Source organism: Lepidochelys kempii, chromosome 13 (assembly GCF_965140285.1).
Source record: "Lepidochelys kempii isolate rLepKem1 chromosome 13, rLepKem1.hap1, whole genome shotgun sequence".
In the NCBI taxonomy this organism is placed as follows: Eukaryota; Metazoa; Chordata; order Testudines; family Cheloniidae; genus Lepidochelys; species Lepidochelys kempii.
The window spans coordinates 19806994-19832594 of record NC_136392.1 but is presented as its reverse complement, the minus strand read 5'-3'; the positions used below and the strand labels follow the sequence as shown (position 1 = coordinate 19832594).

The 25601-nt window shown below is 46.9% G+C and overlaps 1 protein-coding gene across 5 annotated transcripts in view; it reads right to left on the bottom strand.

Annotated features, from left to right (window-relative positions):
• The window catches only part of PKIG (cAMP-dependent protein kinase inhibitor gamma), a 30635-nt gene that overhangs the window by 4658 nt on the left and 376 nt on the right, over positions 1-25601 (bottom strand). For 4 of the 5 annotated variants that reach the window (XM_073309608.2, XM_073309609.2, XM_073309610.2 and 1 more), the window contains exons 2-3: positions 18899-18969; positions 8828-9012 (exon numbers count right to left, since the gene is read on the bottom strand). In XM_073309608.2, coding sequence (XP_073165709.1) covers positions 8828-8979 — 152 coding nt within the window. In that variant the 5' untranslated portion in view covers positions 8980-9012; positions 18899-18969. Of the gene's footprint in view, positions 1-3066; positions 4465-8827; positions 9013-18898; positions 18970-25601 lie in introns of all 5 variants that reach the window. The other variant, XM_073309611.2, reaches the window with a different exon arrangement.

The following is a 25601-nucleotide window of genomic DNA, read 5'->3' as shown; positions in this document are numbered from 1 at the left end:
GTCAGGGTATCTGCTTTCTATCTCCTCTGAAAGGCCCTTGGAGCAGGCAGTGCTAGGTTGTTGAGTCCATACTGATCTCAGCTGGCGTTTGTCAGTCTCATTTTGAAATGTATATAATGAAGTGTTCATTTAAACTGCTTGGCAATGAGGAATTAAAGGTGTGAAATTCAAACCTTCTGTGATCTTTCTGGGCCATTTGACGCTGGGGCTTATTTCTGTGCTCAACTTCTGAGAACTGTTTGAATGGCCAGATCCTCTCAGCCATGTCAATAACTCCCTGAGCCAGCTCCTTTGCTGGTGTGGTTTGTATTTAAGTTGCTCCTTTTCATTTAAGTTGACTGTAACTTGTCAGCATTTGTACAGCACACCCTGTTCAGAGATTTTGTCAGGCTCTGAGACCATGGAAAAGACACACTGTCTTTAAGCATGGAGCTCGCTGTGAAATTCACTTGGAATTCTGCCTTTGCTCTGGAAATCTGGCACTCTTGATTCCTGTTCATGCTTACTAGGCATGTGTTTAGTTTATCCGCATGCAAGTAAGAGACTATCAATTATTTCTCTCTCTGATTCTGAGCCACTGAAAGCAGTAGCTTTCACCTAGATGATGCTGGAAATGCTCTGAGGAGGTTCCTGATTACCAGTGCCTTGCTGACGTAAGCTAAAATTCAACTCCTCAGCACCCACCTGTTTCTGCGACTTGTGGTTAAATGCCCGTAGGGTGAAGCTCCGCGTGAGTTGGAGACTGATTTAGTTCCCTCACAGACTGTGCTCAGCATTGAGCTGCCAAAGATGCCACGTTCAGATGGACCCATGCCAGGAAATGACATCCAGGAAAAGGAACTGCCTCCTGATGCAACTGCTCATTGCTCCTAACTCACTTTTTGGCAGTAGCCGTATACTGAAATCCATTCATGTCTTGTTTATTCTGCATTTGGCTCAGAAGAGAGCCCGGGAGTGCCATCTCTCAGGGACTGAGCTGACCTCTGCCTATGCAGTGGATTGTGCCCAGCCTGCTCGGCAGGGTATCAAGTTCTAAAGCAAATGAGCTGCTCGAGGAGGCTTTGGCAGCAGCAGCAGCATGCTTACTCCTGTCCCTCCTCAGCTCTTACCAGCCACAGAAAGGAATGAAACAGAATTTCCTGGGCATGTGACCCAAAAAGCAGCTGCAACACTCATGACTGATGAGTTTAAGGGGACACAGTCGGGGCTAAAAACTGACTGCCCCAAAAAGGACTTTCACCTTCAGCAGTACAGATATATTCTTCTCTCCAGCCCATGTATCTTGCCAGCAGAAAAATACCCATCAGCTATTGAGCTCCCCATTGCTTGTAATAAACAAAGCAGGGCCTGCTGCCACAATGGACAGACCTGCTCTGAAGGAGCCCCTGAGGGCCAAATTCCCCACTGAAGTAAATGGAGCCCTCCTATGTACTCTAGGGCTGGGTTTAACTCTGCCAAGCTCATTCCAAGGGCCCACAGCGGTGACTTTCTCAGGCTGTGGAAATGCAAGGCCTATTTCTTCAGTATGGTACGGCCCCTTTGTGCTGCTCCACTGACAAACAAGCCTTAAACTCAGCAGCCCTGGCCAGCTGATAAGGGGAGTGGCCAGTGAAAAGGATTGGCGGGAGAGTCTCTCTTTTCTGACTATTTCCAGGTGCTAGAACAGTTGCTTGGGGCCATAGGTGACCCAACCTAAGTTAGGAGAGCTCTAAGCTGCTCTAAATGACTCCAGGGGCTGAACAAAGAATTGCAGAGCTACCAAGAGAGCATAAAAGCCAACTTTTCCTTTCTCTTTGGGTCCTGCCCTGAACACAGGCCAGCTGCACCTGAGAGTCAGACTCACAGAGAAATAAAAATCATTATCATGTGATCTCAGGAGGCTAAGGCAATGGTTGGTGGGGAGAGTTGGGTAGAGAGATGGAGAAGAAATTGAGGATTAAGGTTAAATACTCCTTCATCCTGAGTTTTAACCGGATGGCTCAGCCTCAAGGGAAATGTTTATAAAACTGGTACGTTTCAGCTGCTGATGTGACTCCGAGTGTTAATGTCGTTTTAGGAAGTGCTGGGGTTGGCTCAGTTGCTGGATGTTGGATTTGAAGAAGGGCCTTTGCACACTTTACAGTGGAATCTGCTTCTCAAAATCCTAGACTCTGCAAATATTCCAAACAGGAAATGCAAGCTACTGCCCTCCGAGCAGCTCAGGAGTTTGGGGAGGGCCTGACCCTGGTCACCTGATCAGGTGAAACTCCCACTGGCTTGCATGGAGTCAGGCGTGCAGCACTGATACCTCGAGGAAGGAGAGAGTGAGTGAAGGGAATGAAACGAGTCGTTCCTTTCCCTGTGCATTTCACAGAAATCGCTGCTAATGGAAGTCTCACTTCAGTTATCAGCTCCAGAAGGCAGAGGGACTGGCTGGGAGGGGGATTGTCATATTGCCCCACTCTTTCCCTTGGCAATTCATAGAATCATAGAATATCAGGGTTGGAAGGGACCCCAGAAGGTCATCTAGTCCAACCCCCTGCTCGAAGCAGGACCAATTCCCAGTTAAATCATCCAATTGTCCTGTGTCAGGTTAGGTTGTAAGCTCCTCAGGGCAAGAATCTTGTCTCTAAAGCATATGTGCTCTTCTGCTACTCCTTAAATAACAACCACTGCCCCTGCCCTGGAAGATGGCTTATAACGGGAGGTGCAGTGGCTAATCTCATAACCCCAATATGCCTTAGACAAGGAAAACTCCTCTGAGGGAAGATGGCAAGCAGTATGTTTATGGTGGCTTTTATGCTGAAGACTGAAATTCTTCTCCCTTTGCTCCAGCACTGGTGCTAGCCATGGAGGGGACGCTTGTGTAGACTGGACTTGTGTGTTTTTACTTTCCTGTCATCCAGCCCCGCTCACAGCAGGTCTAGATAAAAAAGCACCAGCAACTGGTCTGCACCACTGGAACTACATCGACGGAGAGATCCTGTAGTTGAGGCCAAAAGGGCGGCCTCCCCCCACCTCCAGGGAGAGAAGAAAATAGGATTTTCTGTAACTTCACCTCACTTTTCTGAACCTCCCCACCATTACCTTCCTCCAGCCGACGTAGCCTCTGCAACCACTGTGTTCATGCTTCTGGTTATTCTCTACCTCTTGCCTGGTTTCCCCAGCGCCAGCAGCACCGCTTTCCCTGCAGTCAGTATTTGGGGAAGGAAGTTCCTCCTCTGGCTAGAATAAGTCCTGGCCTTTTCCCTAGCATGCTGCCATGATGTTATCCCATAAGTATCAGTTTGCAGGCCTCACCATGAGAATGACACCTCCCCAGAAGCCAGTGACTTGCTCATTAGTGCACAGTGCAAAGCCCTGCTGTCCTGTGCAGCATTGCACAGGATCGTTGGCAGAGCTCCCAGTGCATTAGTAACAGGGTTTGACGGGGAGCTGGAGGGCGGCACCGGAAAGAAACCACATGATTCAAGAGCTATTCACAAAACCAATTATCAATTCCTGTCAGGATTCCTCACTTCCTTGCCATTCAGGATTTCCCTGGCTATCAGTGTTCCAAGGATTCTAACACAGTGCTCCAGACAGGGAGAGGAAAGTTAGCAGTCAGCATTCCTGCTCCCCCAGAAAGAGATCATAGCTGCCGCTTTTCTCATCTTTCTTTTCCTTTTTCCTTCCACCACTTCAGCCTCCAGCAGTTAGAATTGCTGGGAAAGCACGATCAGCTATTGCCCTCACCCATAGTCAGAGAATTGGCTTTACATTGTAAAGGCACCGAGTCCAAATGCATTAGACCAGTGGTTCTCAGAGAGCACAGAATGGCTTCTCTTGCGATGGGGAAGTATCTGTCATTGTTCACGCAGTGATTGCAGCCCAGGCAAGGATTCTTGAAGGATTTCCAAGGGCTGTTTTGCCCCCCTCTGCAGCAGCTTCACTTCTTTCCTTGGCAGGCACATTTCTTTTGGCATAAATTCAACCCTGAGCTATATCTGCAGATGAAACCAAAATTGAAGGGGGGAGGGGACGCAAACACATAGGCATCCTGGGCTAACTTGCAAAGTGTCGGGGCCAGGGGGGAGGGGATATAAGAGCAGTGGGAGAGCACGCAGGCAGATAAATACATGGAAAGTCCAAAATGTAGGGACAAGATGCAAACAGCCCAGGTACAGAATGGGGGGGGGGGAGAACGGGAACCACCTAATGCAGCACCCTCACACTGTATTCAAACATTTGCATTTCCATTTGTTTCTTAGTTCTTTTCCAATACAACTTCTCCATGTGTACATGCCCTATGCAGTAGTTCCTGGAAGGAGATGCAGGGTTGGCCCTGTGGGTGGGATGGGAGATCTTCCCAGAAGGATCTTGATCTCAACAAATTGCCCATGACGTGAGACTAAAGACAAATCTGATCTTAGCATGGAACCTCACGCATCTGCACTGACGGCTGCATGGCACGTTGTGAATGGCTGCATTCCACAAATGGAGGAGCTGGTGAGAAAAAAGGCCGAGAGAATGTAGCATTAGTTGGTTGATGCACCTGACAGAATAGTTCTGATTATTTGGGGCAATGCTTCATAATGTACGCTGGAATGTCCTGCCGATTTGGAAAAGTCATGGGTCAGCGTGTGGAGGCTTTGCTCTTGGAGCATTTCTGGAAAAGGGGAAGACACTGTGCAAATCATGGGCAGCATCGGCTTGGGTTGATGAGGCTCTCCTGAACTAAGAAAAGGAGTACTTGTGGCACCTTAGAGACTAACAAATTTACTAGAGCATAAAGCTTTTGTGAGCTACAGCTCACTTCATCGGATGGAAAATTTGTTAGTCTCTAAGGTGCCACAAATCCTCCTTTTCTTTTTACGGATACAGACTAACACAGCTGCTACTCTGAAACCTGTCTCCTGAACTAGAATCCTTGACCATGCCCCGTCTTGACCAGCAGGTGGCTCACTTGGCTCATTTTCTATTGCATGGCAGGGCTTGCTTCTTGGGATCCGACTGGGAATGGACTATTAGGGAAAGCTTCCAGCAGATCTGATAAGGCTGTGCGATTCCTCTGGAAACTTTTCATGGTTTCTAGCCCTTTAAAAGCCTCAGGCTGAGCCCCTCTTCTCATTGGGAAGCTGTTTCTGTACAGAGAACCAGGGGGAGCCATGAGACATCACCCTAATTTTGTTCTTAGGGGCTGATTTTCAAAAGGCAGCATAGTAACTGTGCATGTTGTATCTCCGGGCTGGTGCAGATGAGTCTCTAACTTAGTGTATTGGTAAATTTCAGTCACTGAAAATGTCTCTTAACGTCTGTCGGTCGCAAGAAGGAACGGTCTTCCCTGCCCTGCCTAGCAGAGATTGGAAACAACACCACCGTGGAAAACAACAACACGCTAGAGATATCTAGAGGACACTGGGATCTAGTCTCATATCATAACCTGACCTTTTACTGTCTGTTTTTAATATTCATTTCAGGTCGAGGGGGAGGAGGGAATTTGTAAACGAGGCAGTCTCTTGCCAAGAACTCCAGGAGGAAGTGTGCATGCAGTGTAGCAGTTTATTAATCCACATCAGTGCACAGAAATCCCTGGGCTTTTGAGAGAGAGAGAGATGTCTCTGACTGCCCCAGGAGGGTCACTGCCTGCATCTCTTTTCCCATTTGCCATTTGCAGTAACATATAAACAGCTGCTGCACCAGTATGTTACAGGGAAGTGTGTGCAGAAGACTTTCCAGTGGGAACGGAGCTTTGGGGTAATTTAAGACCGGAGGCCCTGCTCAAAGTGGTCTGGATGATTCTCAGACTAAGCATTCAACACCTCTCACAAACCTCTCTACCTTCCCAGAACAGAGGAGTCCTTTAGTTCAGCCCTGGGGGGATGATGATGTTATCCAGCAGGGGACATGGGCACCAGTGAGTGAGTCCCTTGCCTGAAGAGCTGAGACATCATTTCCTGCCCTGTGAATCTGGCTTCATTGCTGACAGCAGAAGCTTTGCAATGGCAGAGGGTTGAGGGGAAGACCTCCACCTTTTCCACATACCTGCTCTGTGGAGATCATCTTGATTTTACAAACACACTCTCTGGCATGCGCTTATTATTCCTTGCTCATGAAACAACAGAGCTGGAGTAATAATTAATTCCCTGTCTTTACTGACTTGGCCTCTGCATTTTGAGCAGTTTCATTGCTCTGCCTCAGTCAGTGTCACTCCTAAATTCAACAGCAGCCTAAGAAGCTGCAGTCCCTTACCCCAAACTCACCTGTTCTTTTGGGCATCCCACTTCTCTGGCTGAAATGGGGCAATTTCTGCTAGGTAGATCCACCCTGACCCTCTCTCCTTCTCTGAGTCAGAGTAGCAACTCAGCAGTTAATTCCCTTTTCCCCCTTACCTTTGTCCGGGGTTGCGGATGGATGACAATCCCATGGAGAACAGGGGGACTAAGCGGGGGAGAGTAATAGAACAAACAGTGAATTTTATTAAGATGTAACAGAATGTGTGGGAGATGGCTAAACTCAGCATAAAGTCTGGGAGTCCGCACAGTAAATGTAAAACCAGCTAACACTCAGAGATGGACCTGAACGGGGACACCGGGTCTAACTCGCCTTCCTGATCCAAGCGATAGAGCTATGCTCAGCGATGGACCTGGTCCTATCAGGCAGCAGATCTTATCTGCCCTAGCCTGGAGCCACTCTCAGCCCAAGACAAGAGCAGCTAACATCCGTGGATGGGTGCTACCTAGGGCTACATATCAGTCCTCATTGAGGGCTTTCAGACATTCTCCCCATAGTGGTCCAGCACTGTTGCAGCCTCACTGATGCTAGCACTGGTGGAAGTGCTTTCTGTGTGCTATTCACCCTTGTACAGAGGGCCAAAGTGCAACTGGATGTCTAGGACTGGTGCTGGCTCTTTGCAAAGAGCAAATTTCACCCTTGGGAAGTGTAGAGCAGACCTTGGAGAATAACTCATCTGCTCCTGGCAGGCACCAGGATGAGCTGTTCAGGAAATCCGCCAATGATGTGGGCTAACCCTTCCAGGATGAGCTCCCTCCCCATGAGACTGGACAAGCTGCCTTTTAATTGCTGGGTTTGCACTACCCTCCCCTGGATCCTGAGGAGAACTGGCTAAGCAGGAACTTTTACATAGCAATTACCATTCAAACAACCCTGCAGCACTTAGCCTTCACCCGTGACAGGATGCTTGGCTAGGAGAGGAATCCAGCTGGTAGTTCTGCAGGTTGGACAGAGTCTTGGAAATTGGGTGAAACGTCACTGAAGCTGGTGGACTTAACGGCTGCCCTTCAATCAGGATAAACTAAGAAGCAGCTAAGCTCCTTTTTCAAGTAAGGCAGCTGAAACCATAGGGGTCGCCAACAAAAACGCAGATCATATGCAAAGCTAGGCAGAAACCGAGCTCTGTGGGCAGAGAGGTTTCCCTGTGTATTATTTGATGGAGGTAGATGTGTCTCTGAGCAGAAGCAGACAGAGAAGGCAGCAGGAAAGTCAAGCAGACAGGAAGAGAAGCAGTGGTATTATGGCCCTGAGAAAAAGCCACGAGGGACAGCTTTTTGGGTAGAGTGCTAGCTGGAAAGAGACTTAGAACTGTGAACCTCCTGTCTGATTCCTGCTGTGTTCAGGGAAATAGGACCCTGAGGGAATCATAGAATCATAGGACTGGAAGGGACCTCGAGAGGTCATCTAGTCCAATCCCCTGCACTCATGGCAAGACTAAATATTATCTAGACCATTCCTGACAGGTGTTTGTCTAACCTGCTCTTAAAAATCTCCAATGATAGAGATTCCACAACCTCTGTAGGCAATTTATTCCAGTGCTTAACCACCCTGAAAGGAAGTTTTTCCTAATGTTCAACCTAAGCCTCCCTTGCTGCAATTTAATCCAGTTTATTTACAAAGAGCGTATATAAAGAAATACCTGACTGTCCCTGATTTCTTCTCCTAACGGAGACAACCTGCAAGAGCCTGAATGCTGTCTAACCGCTCAGGCCAAAAGAGATGACAGCACAGAGTAATGTACAGATTCCTCCAGCAAAATCTGGTTTGTACCAATATACACCTTTAAAGTAAAACAGAGGTGTCCACTCTCAGCAAGCCCTTCCCCACATCCAAGTAGACTGCGTTTCATCTCCTTCAGTCTGGTCAGAAGCAAGACTCCACCTTTGGATTTGGACACACATCCCCCTCAAGGCTCTTCACAACTCCAGCCCTGACTGCCTCCCTGCTTTCATTTGCCGAAGCAGCGTGGTCTAGTGGATTAAGCACAGCCCTAGGAGACAGGAACTCCCAGTATGGATGTGGTTTGCTGTGTGACCTCAGGCAAGTCACTTCCCTTGTGCCTGAGCTTCCCCCTCTGTAAATGGGGACATTGCGTAGCAGGGGCATGGGAGGATAAATTAGTTCATGTTGATCCAGTGCTCTGACAATCTACATTATTATTTCATCCTTCACCCCATCTCGCACCTCTGCAGTCCTCCCTCAGCCAGCTGCTCCCTTTGCCAAATCCCTCTTTCTGCTTTGCCCTTGCCTCCAGGCTGCCCGCCAGTAGCTAAACACACTCCCATTTCCATGAGCCAGCCTTCACCTCCCTCTTCAAATCTCCCTGCTTTCACAAAGCCTCTGTGTTCCAAATCTTTTGGCCATTGCCTCTGTCCCTGGCCTATGGCTGGGGATACTGTTTTTGCAGGAGTTGGACTGGAAGCTCTTTGGGGCAGGGAACAGCCGCGTACATGTTTAGGCTACATCAATGTTACTGATACAAACACAGCCCTAGGTGCCACTGCCAGATGGCAGTGGATGAAATGGCTACACTGCACTCAAGCGTTCTTCCCCCTTGTTAAGCTTGCTTCCTTACCTCTTGCCTTTCTGATTCTTCTGGTCCTCTCCTGCCTTGGCATTGCAGCGAGGACATAGGCCCTGCATACTGAAGGAGGCTCTGCCCAGCTCTACCTGGCACTTCAGGCATTTTTTGAGAGGGTTCCCTTTTCTATCCTCAGGCTTAGACATTCCACCCAGATCAAGTGGCCACTCCTCGGCTGACTGGAAGGAGGGAAGTTCAAAAGTTAAACACAACGCTAGATTTCTCCACAGAGGTAGGCAGAAAAACCCCACCTTCCTTTACAAAGGGAGATACTTTGAACCTGGCTGCTCTGTTCTTGTGCTTGGGGCAGGGATGGAGGGTGGATGATGGGGGAAGGTGGCATTAAACCACCTTTGTGCTTCCTGTATTCTGGGGCTATGTAGGAGCCTGCCTGGCCCTGGGCGTAAGTTAGAGCAGCCTCTGGACTGCTATAGTTTATACTCTGCTTCCCATGGGCCCTGGGAACCAGAGAATAGCCACAGGGCAGTGCACACCCTTGACGCACACACTCAGTATGCAAGAGGCTGAAAGCAAGGCTCATGTCAGCTCTGCAGCAGGAAGGGAGGCCCTCTGCAAAAAGGTGTTCCTGGGGGAGGAAGGGAGCATTCCCACCTATATTTAGGCTCCTCTCCATTGGCAGAGTTGTGTGCCACTGAGAACTGGGCCCTTTGGCACTACAATGAAGCTACAGGGGCTAGGTCGGGAATGGGAGCTGAAGCAAACACAGCCATCTCCTTTCACCTGGGGAAACATTTTGGGGAGCTACAGCTACCCCCCCACCCCCTTTAAAATACCTGGCAGTTGGGAGTTAACTCCCCAACCAGGCCTGTCTCACCCCTGAACTGCTGCCAGCTCTGAAAGTTCTCACTGGAACTCTCACCTGCCTGCTGGGGTGGATGGCACAGCCCAACCAGTTGCACTGGCCAATGGAGACCATGCTGGATATGAGTTATCTGACTTCTCTCAAGATGGGAAAATCCTATCGCCTCCCCTTACATGCTTTTGCCCAGTATCTGTGGTTTGAGTTCAGTGTCCTTGGGACAGCTAGAATAGCCAAGATGAAAGGCCATTCTGAGTCCCCATGCATGCTGCTGTTGCCTGGGGCAGTGATGCTAGGCGCTCTGGGGAAAGAACTGGCAAGCTCTGGGGTGGCGATACGCTGTATGGGTGGCAGAGGGGTTTTAAAAGGGGATCACTTTGTGGCTTGGGAATTGGAAGCTCAGTGCCTTGTGGCAGCTCCTCCTTGGTCCCCCCCTTTGATGCTTGGCTGCCTTCCTTGTGCTCAGGAGCACAGTACCCAGTGACTGACGGTGCATCAGCTGAATGGGAGGCTTTGATCTGTACTGTCCCCATGGATGAGTTTTGCGCTCTTTAGGCCCTGATTTCAGCAAAGCACTTATGCACGTGCAAAAGGGCTTTGTTGAATCGGAGCCTCAGTCTGCACGTGCAGACACGAGGCCTCAGCGTCACTGCAGGTGAACTTCCTCCAGCCCACCAGGCTTAATAGTGCTTTGTCCCCTGCCTCCACCTCCTTGAGAAGCCATGCATCACTCGGGTAATAACTCTATGTTGTGTCTCTCTCGCACCTTTCACCCAGGGCGCCCAGAGCATTGCTGCACAATCCAGTTAATGAAGAGTCCATCTGCACTACAACTTTAGCTGTCTTGGGGGATGGGAGTGGGGACGAGTTCCACCAAAGTTGTCCCCAGCCCCAGTTACCCTTTTTGCAACGGGGATGGGATGTTGACCATGATGGCTGCCTACTCCTGTCAGAAAGGAGGAGAGAAGAAGTCAGAGCTCCATGAGGAAACGTGGGGTTTCCAGGCTGGGCAGATAGGAAAATGCAACCCAGAAGGCTGTGTCTGGCCAACTTTTCATCAGGCCAAGTGTGATCAGGACGAAGGACGCATGGACAGCAAGGCACAAGGGATAGGTGCATCCTTATTATTGAGCTCAATAATTGGCTGAGATTCTATGGCCTGTGTTACATGGGAGATAAGATAATCTAATGGTCCCCTCTGGCCTGAAATTCTACGAAGTCTTGAAGCTTTGAATCCGAAGGAACCGGTGATGCCGATCTGTCTGAATAAAAGGTGCATTTTTCTTAAAAGCACAGCACTGTGGGTTTGTAGGGGAAAAGGGGCCTGTGATCAGCTGCTGTCAGCAGGCATTACATCCTGCTTCATTTCCCCTTTAATACCCTGCGGGAACATGAGTGAATTTGTATAATCTCTTGTATAGACAAACAGCTTTCTTCTAAGAATCAGCCCCTTGCCCTCTCATTCCACAGTACAGGATCTATTATTAGAACTCCCCTCTTGGGGCAAGATCCATAACAACAGCAAAGCACACACACCAGCCCCGCTGAGCTCTTAAAATATTTATAGGGTGAGGTGCTTTCTTTCTGAGGGGCTTGCTAGAGCACAGAAAAGGGAGAGACAGGATTTCTGTGCTTCCTTCAGGTCTGCAGGGAAAACTCTTGCGGCACAGCCTCAGCCAGAGGGGGAACAAGTCTTTGCCCACAAGGATGAACCAGCACGAAGGGTCAAGGGGTTTTCACCAGGACTCTGGCAACAGCCAGCTGGAATTTTAGCAGCCGTTCCAATGACATTGTGCCTGTGAACGAGCAGAAGGAATTTCAACCCAAAGAGCGAGGGGGTTTTGAGTGGGGTATAAGCCCCTGAAAACAAGGTCGGAGCAAGAACTGCCTCCTCACCCCTAATATAACTCTCTCAAACTTGTCATTCTTCTTGCTTATTATTTGTATTGCCGTAACATGTAGGAGCCCCCGTCATGGCACTCCATGGCACTGGACAAACACAGAGCAAAGACAGTCCCTGACAGTCCCAAAAAGCTCACAGTCTTAATGTGCTTTGCTGGTACACTTGGCTCCTGCAAAGTGCTGAGTGTTCCCAGCTCTTATTAACACTTAAAATCATAGAATATCAGGGTTGGAAGGGACTCAGGAGGCCATCTAGTCCAACCCCCTGCTCAAAGCAGGACTAATCCCCAGTTTTCCCCTAGATCCCTAAATGGCCCCCTCAAGGATTGAACTCACAATCCTGAGTTTAGCAAACCACTGAGCTATCCCTCCCCCCATTATGTTGTGGGAGGCAGGGAGCACAGCATCTTAAAGGCTCCACGTTCCTTGGCTGGCAAAGGAAAAAAGTAATCACTCCACGTTCCTTGGCTGGCAAAGGAAAAAAGTAATCAGAGGGAGGGTCTCTAGTCTTGGATCCGTCCATGCTCGTAACTCCTATTAACTAGAACCTAATGGGAAAGACTTGCCAGGAACCTCCACTAGCTTTTCCGGGATCTCCCAGCAGCAGCCCAGACAAATGAGATGTCAGGCTGGACTGTGGTATATAGCTTACTGCTGTTCTGGGAAGGAAGTCACTGTAAATAACACTGCACCCTCTGGCTCTCATGATAAGTTCAGTAAGCTCAGCCACCCCAAGTTAAACATGGCCACCTCCTTCAGCTTCCTGGTTATTGCAAGAGGAGGAGAGATTTAAGCGTTCTTTAAGATTTGCCAAAAAGACAGGGCATAAAGGAATAACATATGAAGGAGATCTAAGAGTCTAACCCTCTGTGTTCATCAACAGATTAATGCTTTTATATTTTATTTGTTTTAAAATATAAATGCATTTCGTGCTCATGGAATTAAAGAACTATCTGAAGTGGCCTGAGCTAACCCGACTATGCATAGGGGCCTGGTGAACTTCCCCTGCATAGCATCAAAACATCTCAGTCCTCACCTGCTCTCTTGCACTCCCTGCTCTTTCAAGCTTGGGACCTGCACACTGCTCTGCCAATGCACCTCAGCCCACCTGCTGCCCTCGTGCATGTCCTGCTGCTCCAGTTCTGAGGACTCCACGTAGCTTTGCCAGTGTACCTCCGCACTGACCTGGGTAGTATCCCTCACTGTTCCACTCATGGGTTCCTCCTACATTGCTCTGCCCATGTATTTCAATCCTGACTTGAGCTGTTGCATCTCCTGTTATCCCCGTTCTGGGGCACCCATACAGCTTTCCCAATGCACCTCAAGCCTAGCATGCAGCATTCCCTTCTGCTCCAGCTCTATGCGCCTCAGAAACTCTGTCAGTGCATCTCAGTTCTGGCCTGCAGCACCTTCAACTGTCCAGTCCCCCAAGCTCCTCACACGTCTGCCAACAGACCTCATTCCTGAGCCACCGCATCTCCTGCCACTCCAGCTACTCAAGACACTATACGTTCCTCTGGTATTGTACCGGCAGAGATCCCAACAGACATAACTTATTCAGGGAAGATGGCAAAGTAACGAACAAGGCCCCAGACAGTTGAATAGAACAACTGCGTTTGTGGCTGTGCCTCCTCATTGCCTTTGAAAGAGGGAATTGTGGCGAGGCTTTCAGGAGTGTATTGTTCTGCTTTTGTCAGTGGTAACAGCATTAATAGCATTTGCATTAGCCAGCCTTAACCTCTCCGCCCCAGTAGCAGCTCTGATCCTGCGCCACCTGTTACTGGCAGCACCAGAGTGTCACTTTATGGTGGTGATAAAAGGCTACATCTAATCCCATGTAATGGCAATAAATAGTAGCATGCAGCAAAAAGCATGTCTGAGTAATCGAGTGATGAAAAGGAGCTAGCATAAGTTACTTACTGTTCTCCCTTGTCTGCAGCCTCAAGGGGCACAAACCAGCATCACACAGCCTGTGAAGGGAGACTGGACTATGAGACAGTGGGTGTGTCTACACAGCAATGGGAGATGTGATTGTAACACGTGTAGACATACCTGAGCTAGCTTTAAGCCAGACAGTGTGCTTCTGCTCCCCAGTGTGATATGGGACACTGCTCGCAATACTGGGTGTTTTTCTTACAGCCCCAGCTCTAGGGTCAGGGATTAAGTGAGAATCGCAGCTTTCATTGCCCCTGTGTGAGCAGGGAAAAGTCTGAAAACCTGACCCAAGTGCCCCCTAAAGGCTCAGAAACCAGAAGGCAAAGAAAATAACTCCAGATTTATTTATTTGTAAAAATCTCATGAGTCTTGGGGGCCTGGATCATTAGTTTGACTGTTTGGGATTGGCAATACAGGTAATGTGACACCTTATTCCACTAAACTGTTCCCTCTGAGTAACCAGAGTCAGAGCTGATGACTCAAGGGATTGAAACCAAGCTATGGTAGGGGGAGCTGTGAGCTGGAGTCTATTCTGACTCAAAACACCAACAACCTTTGTTACTCAGTTCCATATTCCGCCCTGTGCAACACCTCGGAAGACAGTGAATCTTTATTACTGGTGATGAGGATGCCTGACCCAGAACGAACCCAGCTTGACTTTCAAGACCCAGGCTGAGTTTGGGACATGGGCAGCTAGGGGGAAAAGCTCTCTTGGCTTGAAAAGGGAGCATTTTGGACCTGAGTCAGAGACATAATTAACATAGAGGCCATGGTGACATTTGTACACAGTTATCCCATTCTGAACAGAACTGCCCCTCCAAGTTACTGTCATGGTTCCTGTCTGAACTAATGGAGATTGAGGGAGAGGGAAGAAAAAGGCCAACTGAACATAACAGTCCTCTTCTCTCCTCATTTTCTCTCTGTCCTCAATATCACCTGTCTGTCTGGATAAGCATTTATTCTGCCTATCCTCACTGTGGTATGAATACTTCTCTGAAGGTCAGTTTCAGACCAAGCTAAGCTTCCCTTTCAGCTGGGAGGCCAGCTCCTCAGTTGGTGTGAGTCACTGCAGCTCTGTCCAATGGAGTTAAGCCAACTGACACCCGCTGAGGATTTGGCTCTTGCTTGGGGATGGAAGAGACACGATACCAGTCTGTCTACCTGCATGAGGGCAGGGTTAATTTCATTCTGCCTTAGGAACACAGGTCTAGTGTCTGTCCTAAAAATCCCCCGTGACAGTGATTCACAGTCTCCCTTGGCAACAGAGCTTTTATAAAGTTTTTTCTGAGATCTAGCCTGATTTTTCAAAGTTGCATTTTAAACCTTCTCAGCATGTTGATTAATGGAAATAATTGGTTCCTTCACTCAGCCATAAGCCAGTTGCCATGACAGTGTTTGTATTTTTGCTTTGTTCCCATGTTGCATTTGTTTTACGCATCCCATAGTTTCTAAGTGCTAATAAATCAGGGGTCTTTCTTTCTACATCCTCTAGGGAAGGAGCACATTACTGAAGAGCTGGGCTCCACTTGCAAAGCAGGGGTCAGTGCAGACACAGTACTGCAGGGTACCAGTCTCTACATATGAGCCCTCTCTAGGAAAGGGAAGATCTGGCACGTTAAAGTTAACTATCTAGCTTAAAAAGAACAAGAGCTGAACCCACAGAACTGGGATGATCCAGCACCCACATGAGTACATTAGTGATAAAGATAAAAATACTTCTGCTGGAGGGAAGCCACAAGGCCCTATGGGGGAGTGGTAGGGCACCTTTCTGCCAGGTATGGACACAGGTAACATATCAGGGAGGTGTCAGGGATTTACAGGGTAGGGTCAGAACATGCCTATCCCCTAGCTATTCTGTAGAGCTGCAATGGCCCTGGAAGGCTATTGTAGCAGTCGCAATGTAAAGCAGCCTTCAGGCCTGATCTGCCCTGCACCTTGGACCTAGCCGACTTCCAAGAGCCTCAGACTAGGGCAGGCACATTGCCTCTGCTCTCCATCCTGCGACAGGTTTTGTACCAGGGCAGAGAAGTATCCAGGGCACTATACTTGCTACCCACCAAACAGATGTAACACATGGAGCCTTGTATTTCTGGGGTGAGCTGTTCCATGGCGGTTAGCCCCTACTTGCTGATTCTAACCTATGTCTGTGTGCCCTTCATAGAGTGCTGGAAGGGGGGAATATCACTGAGCAGCAGGGAATATTATGGTGGCATATTTTTTATTTTTATTTTTCCCTGGGTTTTTTTAGTTGTTTGTATGGAAGATATTAATAAAACAATGAGCATGGAAAAGACTGAAAGGAGGGTCTACAGAAAACAGACTCTGATCACTGGTGTATGTCCACTCAAAGGGTGAAAACTACCCCATACTCCCACAGCGCATTAGGACAATGAGATTCTCCCCAGGCTGCTGAATTCCGAGTGACCTGTCAGGATACGGACTGCCTCAGTTCCCTTCTTCTAATCCCACTGGTTTAGGGTATTCCATTCAAGGCTGTGCTTCCATGTCCCCTGGCAGGGCTGTAGGGGTGTGGAACCAGGCATGGAAGGGTTAAATGGCTGGGGAGCAGATACAGCTGGGGCTCATTTTCAACAAGGGCCAGTGGCTGTTGCCATGTATAAAAGGAAGCAGGAAGACACAAGGCGTGGGTAATGGGAGTGGGAAGTAAGCAGTAATTCAGGAAGACTGAGGGCCCTGCTGTTTGGGGAAGTGCTTTGTACCCGGAGAGGAAAGGAAATGAATTTGATGTGACCTCTGTTTATATCCTGAGAAGGGGAGAAACTAGAGTTGTCTTGTTTTGTGAGAATGCTGGTTTTCTCACGAAGAAGAGAGAGCCCAGACACCTGTCTTGCAGGCTAGGGTATACAATTCTCAGCCTAAAAGAGTTCAGGTAGCACAACATGCACAGAACCCAGGGCACCTCTATCATTCTCCTCGTATTCAAACCTCCACTAGCCTAGGAGAGTCACATTCAGCTTTCCAAAGAAATATTTCTTTTTGAATAGGAATGATCTGAAGGTTCTGGCCCTGGGGAGTAGGCAGCAAGCTGACTCATGGGTCACGTCCCCAGCAGCTCTCGGTAACAGCACAAAAATAAAGCAGATAACGCTAGAGAATGTTACTAAGGAAAAAGCCTGTCTGATTAGCAACACTGGCTCCAGTCTGCTCCCAAAGTAGTATCTTATATATTCTTCCCTCCCATTAAAAGAAAACATCTTATATGATCCATAATAGGGCAGTTGTAATGTTTGCCTTGAATGATGATGGAAAATCCCTACCTTTGGGGTTATAAGAAAAAACTGAGACTGTGGAATTAGTCTCCCAGGGGCAGTTGCAAAGTTGTCATCAGTGGTTTTCAGGCAAGACTAGACTAGACATGCATGTATTAGAGACAATTTAGGCATAATAGAATCAGTCCTGCTGTGGAGCAAGGGGACTCACAAGCCCAGTCCAAATGCTTTTGTTATCTGCCTAGAATTGTCATCTTCACCTGCTATGCTGACTCACTGAAACTCCTTAAAACTTCCCACCCAAAGTGAGATGGCCAGGCTGGGCTGAAACAACTCTTCCTCTGTGTGCTTTGGAAAAGAAAGGTGGAGAATTCCTTCGCAGACATGCATTAAGCAACAGCAGCTTCTCTCTACAGACTGGTTAAATCCTGCTCTGTGTAAGTTGCAGAACTAGAGCCAGATACACATGCAGATACTACAGAGTCGGGGCAGCAGTCTTCCCCCACGTGGACTTGACTAATTTAATCAGCAAAACAGAGAAAGCGCCCAAGCACGTAGAAGAGTCATATTTTATGCCTCCACTGGGATTCCACCTCCGCCCCCGATCTCCCACTATGCTGGGATGGCTGTACATACACTGTCTCAAACACCTGAGGGGCAGAGTGCTGTGCACAGCAGGTGCATGGCAAACCATTGAGAGGATTTGCAGGAAAAATGAGGCTGGATGCACCAGAGAATCCTTTTGGATTATGGTCCTTTATCACCAAAGCTACAAACAGTGCAACTGTGATGGCAGAGAAGTCCACATTACCAGCCAATAGTACCAAAACCCAGCATAGCTGATGCCTACATGGCTTGCCCATAGAGCGGGGGATTGAATCTGGGTAGCCTAGAGGGCATAGCCAGTGGAACTCTGATTGCATGGATTTATCCGTTAACACCTATCCTCCACAATGGGGAAGCAGTGACTACAGAGCCAGGACTCTGTCCACTGGATCTCTTAACCCCTGTGTGCATTATTCAGGCTTTGCAAAAGGGTGAGGATTTGGGGCTCAGCAGGGATTTTTAGATATAATCTAAACGCAGAGTTAGGGTCTCTGACATGCATTTGTATAGGCAAGAAATGTTTAATGAATGTGTAAGTGCAACGTGTAACAAAGGGCAGGGTGTGTGTATCTCAGTGTTTTCAAAATATACCCCAAATGCTGCACAAAATACATCAACGACTCATAGACTTTAAGGTCAGAAGGGACCATTATGATAATCTAGTCTGACCTCCTGCGCAACGTAGGCCACAAAATCTCACCCACCCACTCTTGTAACAAACCCCTGACCTATGTCTGAGCTATTGAAGTCCTCAACTCGTGGTTTAAAGACTTCAAGGTGCAGAGAATTCTCCAGCAAGTGACCCATGCCATGCAAACTGAGAGACAGCAGACCTTGGTTTGCATTAGCATGTGCCCTGGCAGCCAGCATTTCACCATGGTTTGGTAAAGTACCATACCATGGCATATGTTGTAAGTATAGGCCTACTGTAAGAAAGTCATGTACAACGGTACAGTAGATGTTAACCATAAAGGTGGGTGCAATATCTACACATCCAGCAATGAGTCCTGTCTGGAGTCTAGGAGGGATCACACAAACTTTAAGGTTCAGACTTTCAGGGGCAAAACCCTTGCTAATAACACATGAGTTGGGGTTGTGTACAGACACCACGATCACATACAAACAAATGGGGAATTTGCAACAATTCCCCTTAATTCCATGGCCCAGCTATGCCACTCCACAAAGGTTTTCTGCATATTATTCAGAATGAGTTCCTAAGGCTTATATGTTATCTCCTTTCACTGGTCAGCTCCCAGACTGCTGTACCTTCAACCCATTGCTTGAGTCTCACTATCTAATTAACCCTTTATAGAAGTTAGAGGAGACCTATGTCAGATGCCAACACAGTCCAGTCAGTAGGATGTATGGGTGTGTCCTAAAGCTTCTTTTTAGCTTTCATTCAGCTACCTTCTAGCAGTTATTCTCAACGTAGCAAGCAGTCATGTATCTTTTTACAAAATGGAGGGGGGAAAAATCCTTCCAGTTTGTGTGAATTTAAGTCACCCTCTAAATGAAAAAATCAAGTCACCTCAGCTGCCTTTCCAGATAACCAATTAGAATGTAAAATCTTACCTTATTTAATTGACCTTCCTATTATCCATATCTTCAGATGTTCAGCTGCGTACACATCAGGACAAATGTTTCTGAGGAACAGGAGAAAGGAAAAATAACTATCATGAAAATTGGCTATGCTTTAATTAGTAACTTCACTGTGCGAACCACTCTTTAAATCTACCTGTGACCACAGCTGCCAAGGAAATGCACGTGCTGAAAGGGCCTTACCCGGCAGACTGGGGACCTGGCTTTCCAGGGCCTGGCTTGATGGACACGAAGGCAGGGAACTCATCTACACTGGGATTTAACCGCTCGTGTGAACCATGATGTCTACATCAGGGGTTTGCACCAGTGCAGCAACCCCATTGGCTATAGCCCCAATGCAGATAAACCCTAGGAAGAGGCCCTGCTTCCAAAAGTGGTTTCTCTCTCTCTCTCTCTCTTTTTTTTAAACTGATTTGCATATGCTGTGGAGAAGTGCAACAACCCCACTTCTGACAGCTTGAACCCAGCAGGGTCAGAGGATTCACGGGCTCTCTCAAGAATGTAAATACATTTCAGTTTCCAGCCAAATTTGAGTTTAAATCAGTGAAACTTCCCTATTAGATGCTTTAAGACCAGAGGGGAAATTTGGTACTCTGCTTTTAGATGATTTGTTTAGTTTATCTTCTTTAGGTTTACTCACCATTGCCTGCAGCTGAATGTTATCCCTATGTCCCTGAACCTCAGTCAAATAAATTTCCTCTGTAGTCCTAACAACTGCTGGACCTGCAAAATTCAGCCAAGGCACTTATTTATTTTAGCAGCTGTTTGAGCTTTCAGACCAACTGGAACATCATGGACTGTTTTTAACTTTTGTCCCAGGGGCAAATATTAGCAGAATGGAAAGCAAGAACTAGCTGGTGCAGCAACTTTAACTGGTTTAATTGATTAGCCCAATGTACTGCTATGACAGGCATAATCCTTCCCCAGCTGCAACCATCGTGCAGATCTGGGCCCTTTCTTTTTTTTCTTTGGTTTTCCACTGAATTATTGAGTGATTGGAGCAGGAGGCAAGACTCATGAGGTCCATCGCTGGCTCTGCCACTGACCTTGGGCAAATCGCTTTGCTTCTTTGTACCTCAGTTTCCTCATCAGTAGAATGGCACTATTATTAATTCTTGCTTTTCTCACAGAGGGAGTTGGGAGACTTGCTTATTTAATGTTTGGGAAGCACTTTGAGATGGTCAGATGACAGGGGCTATATAAATGCAAAATACTAAGCATTATTATTAGAGCCCAGATAAAGAAGGGAAAATTTGACCACACACATTTACTGCATTGTTTCCTCCTTTGACAATCAGGAGCTCCACTGGCATGACAGGCTGGAAACGAAGCAGCATTCCCACATGTCTGGCAAATACATTGCCCCCAGTAGGGTACCACCCGGGCACATGAATCTAGGAAGGAAAGACGCCCACCTAGAAAGTCCATGCTCTTCCATTTTGCTTCTTTGCCCTCCTGCTCTTCTGTGTCTCACTGGCTGTGCAACCCAAAGAGCCAGAGCCCAGTGCTTCAGATTTGCTGCAAATACAGATGTGGCTCTGCCCCAGGAGGAGCTTAAAACAAAAGATCCATAAGGGCATGCTCACCTGAACTATCAAGCAAAGAGGTAGGATTGTGCAGGCCTGCTCTTCTGGGGTGGAATTTGCCTTTGCCCCCCAAAGTAATCAACTTTGAGAGGAAAGGAGTACTTGTGGCACCTTAGAGAAGTCTCTAAGGTGCCACAAGTACTCCTTTTCTTTTTGCGAATACAGACTAACACGGCTGTTACTCTGAAACTTTGAGAGGGCAACTCATTGGTTGGCTGGAGGGTGGAATTCTACTTTCCAACCCACAGTCATCCACAGCCTTGATTCCAGCCTGTGGACTGGAACAGTGAGCACTGTCCCACCCCAATCCCCTACATGAGGATTCTGGGCCATTGGAGGTGCATACGTGAGGTTTGGCAAGGGCCAGTCCCCAAGGGCTCACTGAGCCATATAGACCTGGCATGTAGACCCCTCTGGACCATGTGGGAGTACAGATGCCTCCTGTTGGGATTGTGCGGCTCATGCATCCTCCCAGCCAGGGCTATTGCTGGATTAGAAGAAGAAAAGAGTGACAAAAGTTATTAAAGATCTAAAAAACATGACCTATGAGAGAAGATTGAAAAAATTGGGTTTGTTTAGTCTGCAAAAGAGAAGACTGAGAGGGAACATGATAACAGTTTTCAAATAAATAAAAGGTTGTTACAAGGAGGAGGGAGAAAAATTGTTCTTCTTACCCTCTGATGACAGTACTAGAAGCAATGGGCGAAAGTTCCAGCAAGGGAGGTTTAGGTTGAAACTAAAAACTAAAAACTTCCTAATGGTCAGAGTGGTTAAGCACTGGAATAAATTGCCTAAGGAGGTTGTGGAATCTCGATCATTGGAGATTTTAAAGAGCAAGTTAGACAAATATCTGGCAGGAATGGTCTAGATAATTAGTCCTGCCATGAGTACAAGGGAATGGACTAGATGACTTCTTGAGGTCCCTTCCAGTTCTATGATTAATGTGATGCAAAGGCCTTCCAGGCAGGGATGACTTTCACACAGTAGGTTTCCCTTGTAACCATAGGAGTCTCATTCTGGGCTTTGCGTGAGGCGCTGGAGTAACTGATCCAGGAATACTGACATTTCAGATCTTTATCCGGTACCTTTATCTAGTGACTTTAATGGGCAACTATTTCAGCACACCTGAAGGACCATCCCCAGTGTATCTGATTGTCTGAACCTGATTGTGAATGAATCACACTAGCATTGCCTTCAGCCAAATACACATCTTTCTTGTGCTCCATTCTCTGACGTTACTGGGTGGTAGCTGAACACGTGGAATTAATGCAGAGATCCCAGCACAGTTTCAAAATGAACAGATGTTCCAAAAGTCCTGGAACTATTCTGGCATAATTCAGCATTATTCTGCACAACAGATGCTTTGGTATCACTTCTGATCCAGAGTGGAAATCCCTGTTGGTTAAGTCCAGGTGACAGCAGCTTGGAAAAGGTCAGCCTCACACTTCTTGATTCATGGGCAAACAATGGACTGAATTCAGCCTGAGGCACATAGTAATTGCCTTATCAGCTCAGACCAGTGACCCAGATAGTCCTATATCCTGCCTCCAACAATAGTCAGCACCAGCTGCTTTAGATAAAAGTGCAAGAAATCCTGCAATGGACAGTTGTAGAATATCCCCCCCCCCACCTCAGTTAGTAGTTGTCCTGAAGCAAAAAGTATATGCTATTCATTATAACTGTGAATATTCATCTCCATATATATGCCTGATCTATTTTTGAAATCTACTAAACTCTTAGTCTCAGTGATATCTTGTGGCAATGAGTTCCACAGGTTAGTTATGCTCTGTGTAAAAAGCAACTTTGCCAAAGTCAATGGAGTTACACCAGGGATAAGTTGTGCCTGCACTGCCATCACCAACAAATCCAAGTATTACAGAGCTCTTATGGGAATGCCCCCATGCAGTGACTTGTGATTTGTAACCTTTCTAGTGGAGAGTGGGCTCAGAGAAGCCACACAAAGGTCTCAAAGCCTCATCCCAATGTAAATGCTGGGTTCCAATATAAAGAATTTAGCAAATCATAGCATAAGCCATGTGAACCGTATGGGGGAGAAGTGGACAAATACACACCCCCAGGGTGAGACACAGTGAAATGTTTGCAGCCAAGGAATAAATAGTTTAAGGCGGTGGAGGAAAGTTTCCCTACACTTAAATCACTGGCCCTAGACTGGTTGATTTCTGGAATGATGTTACTACCAAGGTATAGAAATGATCCTGAGTAGCTGGGAATGATGTATACACAATTGTTAAGCATTCCTAGGATGTGGTGTACCTCAATGGCATGCTATGGAACCAACATGCTTCTGATAACTGCTACCTTGTTAGGACCTGGGACTAGTCCAGTCACGAAAATGACACAGACAAAATATTCTCCTGGGGATTTGTGGAATTCCCACTTAGCCCAGTGGAGAGTGAGGTTCCTCTCTTGGAGTCTTTCAAATACCCAGACTGCTTTGACTGATTTGCCATGAGTCCCATGAATCAGATCTGATTGCTGAATTTTTTGGACCTAAGGCAGTCTTGTAGAAACTGCTGGATTGGGGGTTTGAGTCTTGTGAACCGCTGAAGACTAAGAGGTGCTGAGATTGTATCAGATCTGGGTGAAAAAGGTGGGGGGCACAGCTCCACAGAAATTGGAAGGATGGTCCAGTGGTTAGGAAAGGTCTGGGATTCAGGCTCCATTTTCTCTTTCTTCCACAGATTTCCTGCATGACTTGGGCAAGTCACGTAGTCCCTCTGTGCCTCAGTTCCCCACCTGCAAAATGGGGATCTCTCTTCCCTAACTCACAAGAGAGTTTTGAGGATAAATACATTAAAGACAGTTAGGTGCTCAGACTGGTTCCAGGGCTATATGAATACTGTAGATACACAGGAATTTCAGCAAATTTGAAAGCATTTTTCATTTTATGTTTTACGATGGTCCAGTATTAATGTTCTACAGAATTATACTCAAAATTTTTCTGATTTGAAATACACACATTTTGAAAATGGAACATTCCAACTCGCCATGTGACTAAAATGACCAATCAAAAACTTTCAATATGGAACATGTCAATGTGGAAACAGAAAAGAAATAATTTTTTCAGAATAAACAAAAGCTTAATGTTTTTGTTCAAAATTTCTGTTGAAATTTTTTTTGAAAAATGTCCAAAACCATAAAAAATTAAAACCAGAAAGTCTTTGTGTAAAAGTCTTCTTTTTTTAAAAAAAGCCAGATTTCACTTAATCTGAAAGACTCTAAGCAGTTCCCATGATGAGAGAGCTCAACTCCAGTGTAAATTCAAGCTGATGACATCTAGCACTGACAATGACGAGGAGAAAGTTGTGGTTTCCTCAAAATCACCAATGGTGGCATCAACGTTGGGTGAATCGTGCCACTCCCAGAAGAACACAGTTTTGGGGAGATGCATATCCATGCATATTCTGATTTGATCTGGGTTATTGGGTTTTGGTGCCTTCATTATCAGAGATATCCATGGTTGGAGTCCATCTACCTTACCCATGATACCCATTTCTGTAAGGTACTTGAGCTTTCACTCTACTCTTTCATATGTGAAATGGGATTTCTCAATGAATATTAGGAACTAGGTGTATCTTTGCCTGGGAGACTTGGCGTTTCCTGTTGTGGTTGAGATGGCTGGGTATCACTGAGATAGATGACTGGTGTCTCTAGAGACCTTCAGTGAAACTGCATTTGCGGTGTAATGAAACCAGGTGTTGAGCCTCAACCCATCCATATGTCCTTGCCACCAACGTAGTGTCCCTCACTAGAGAGAAGAGGCTTGAAGTGTCTTCAGAATGCTGGTTACTCATAATTCTGTAGCTCTCTCTAGCTTGCAGATTGGAAAATGCAGATTGTGCTTCACAGTTACCACACAGGGTCTGTCTTGGCCTGGATTTAGCAGTCGTGAAATGGACTGCTTACTGCATTACATGCTGCATCTCCTTGTTAAACAGGAGGGTTCTGGCAATTCTTAGTGCAGAACTCCATGGGCTGCATCTGGCTTGCAGGCTGAGCTTGGAGTTTTCCCCTCTCTAAAGGACTCACCTTAGTGCTATTTCATTGGTGCAACATACTGTCTAGGTCTACCTCTTATTTGATGTACTCTTTAATAGACTCAACTATCCATCCATCCATCCCAGGAGAATCTAGGCACCAGTGAGACTGCTCCTGTGAGTAAGGCAAGCTGGATTTGGTTCACATTTTGTGGACCTAGTACCACCTCCTGAGCAAATGGAAACATTTCCCTTCCTCCATCCCATTTCACCTGTTGTGAGGTTCATATGATCTGCACCCCCATAAGCCATATCAGTTGCTCAGGGGGACAAAGCCCTGATCCACACGGGAGGATTTTTCAATCCAGTTTCTGAAGTGTTTTGCTGATCCCTCCCCACTGTGGCTTTATTTAAGGCTCTTCATTTTAAAACAGTGAGTTTTTTGCATTTGCTTATAAGGCTGGACCCTACAGCATCTCTGATTCTGCTTCCATTGAAGCTAGTGACAAAACTCCCATTCACATCAATGGTGCAGACTGAACCGTTAGTACACATGCCATTCCTCGCAGTACTTAATGATATTTCATGTTATAACATGACCACCCTGATCGCAGCACAACGTGCCTGGTACATTATATGCTCCATACACAGAGTCCCTCAGGACAGCTTGTGGATTTGTATTATTTTTTCATTCGTAAACCAAAGGCTAAAGCAATGCTGTAGGATATTCTGTGCCAGTGCCTGGTCACTTTCTGGAAATAAACAGACAGACTACAGAAATCAGGCTAGATGTTCCCATTGGTGTCACAGAGACACGTTGCGTTTTGATTGCTAAATAATGAATACACTCTCTCCACTTGCCCTATGGAGCAAGCACTGAATGGCATTCCTTTCAAGTAGAATGGTAGCCACATCCCTACCAACCAACCTACAAACACTATGTAGAAAAATGGGATTCCATCTAGTCTGCGGTTTGTGGGCAGCTTGATTCTGCCATTCCCAGTAGTTTAGGCAAAAGCTTAATATATCTTTAGACAAATAATCTATCAGAGTCACAGTTCTGGCTCCCACACAACAATGCTGAGAGCTTTG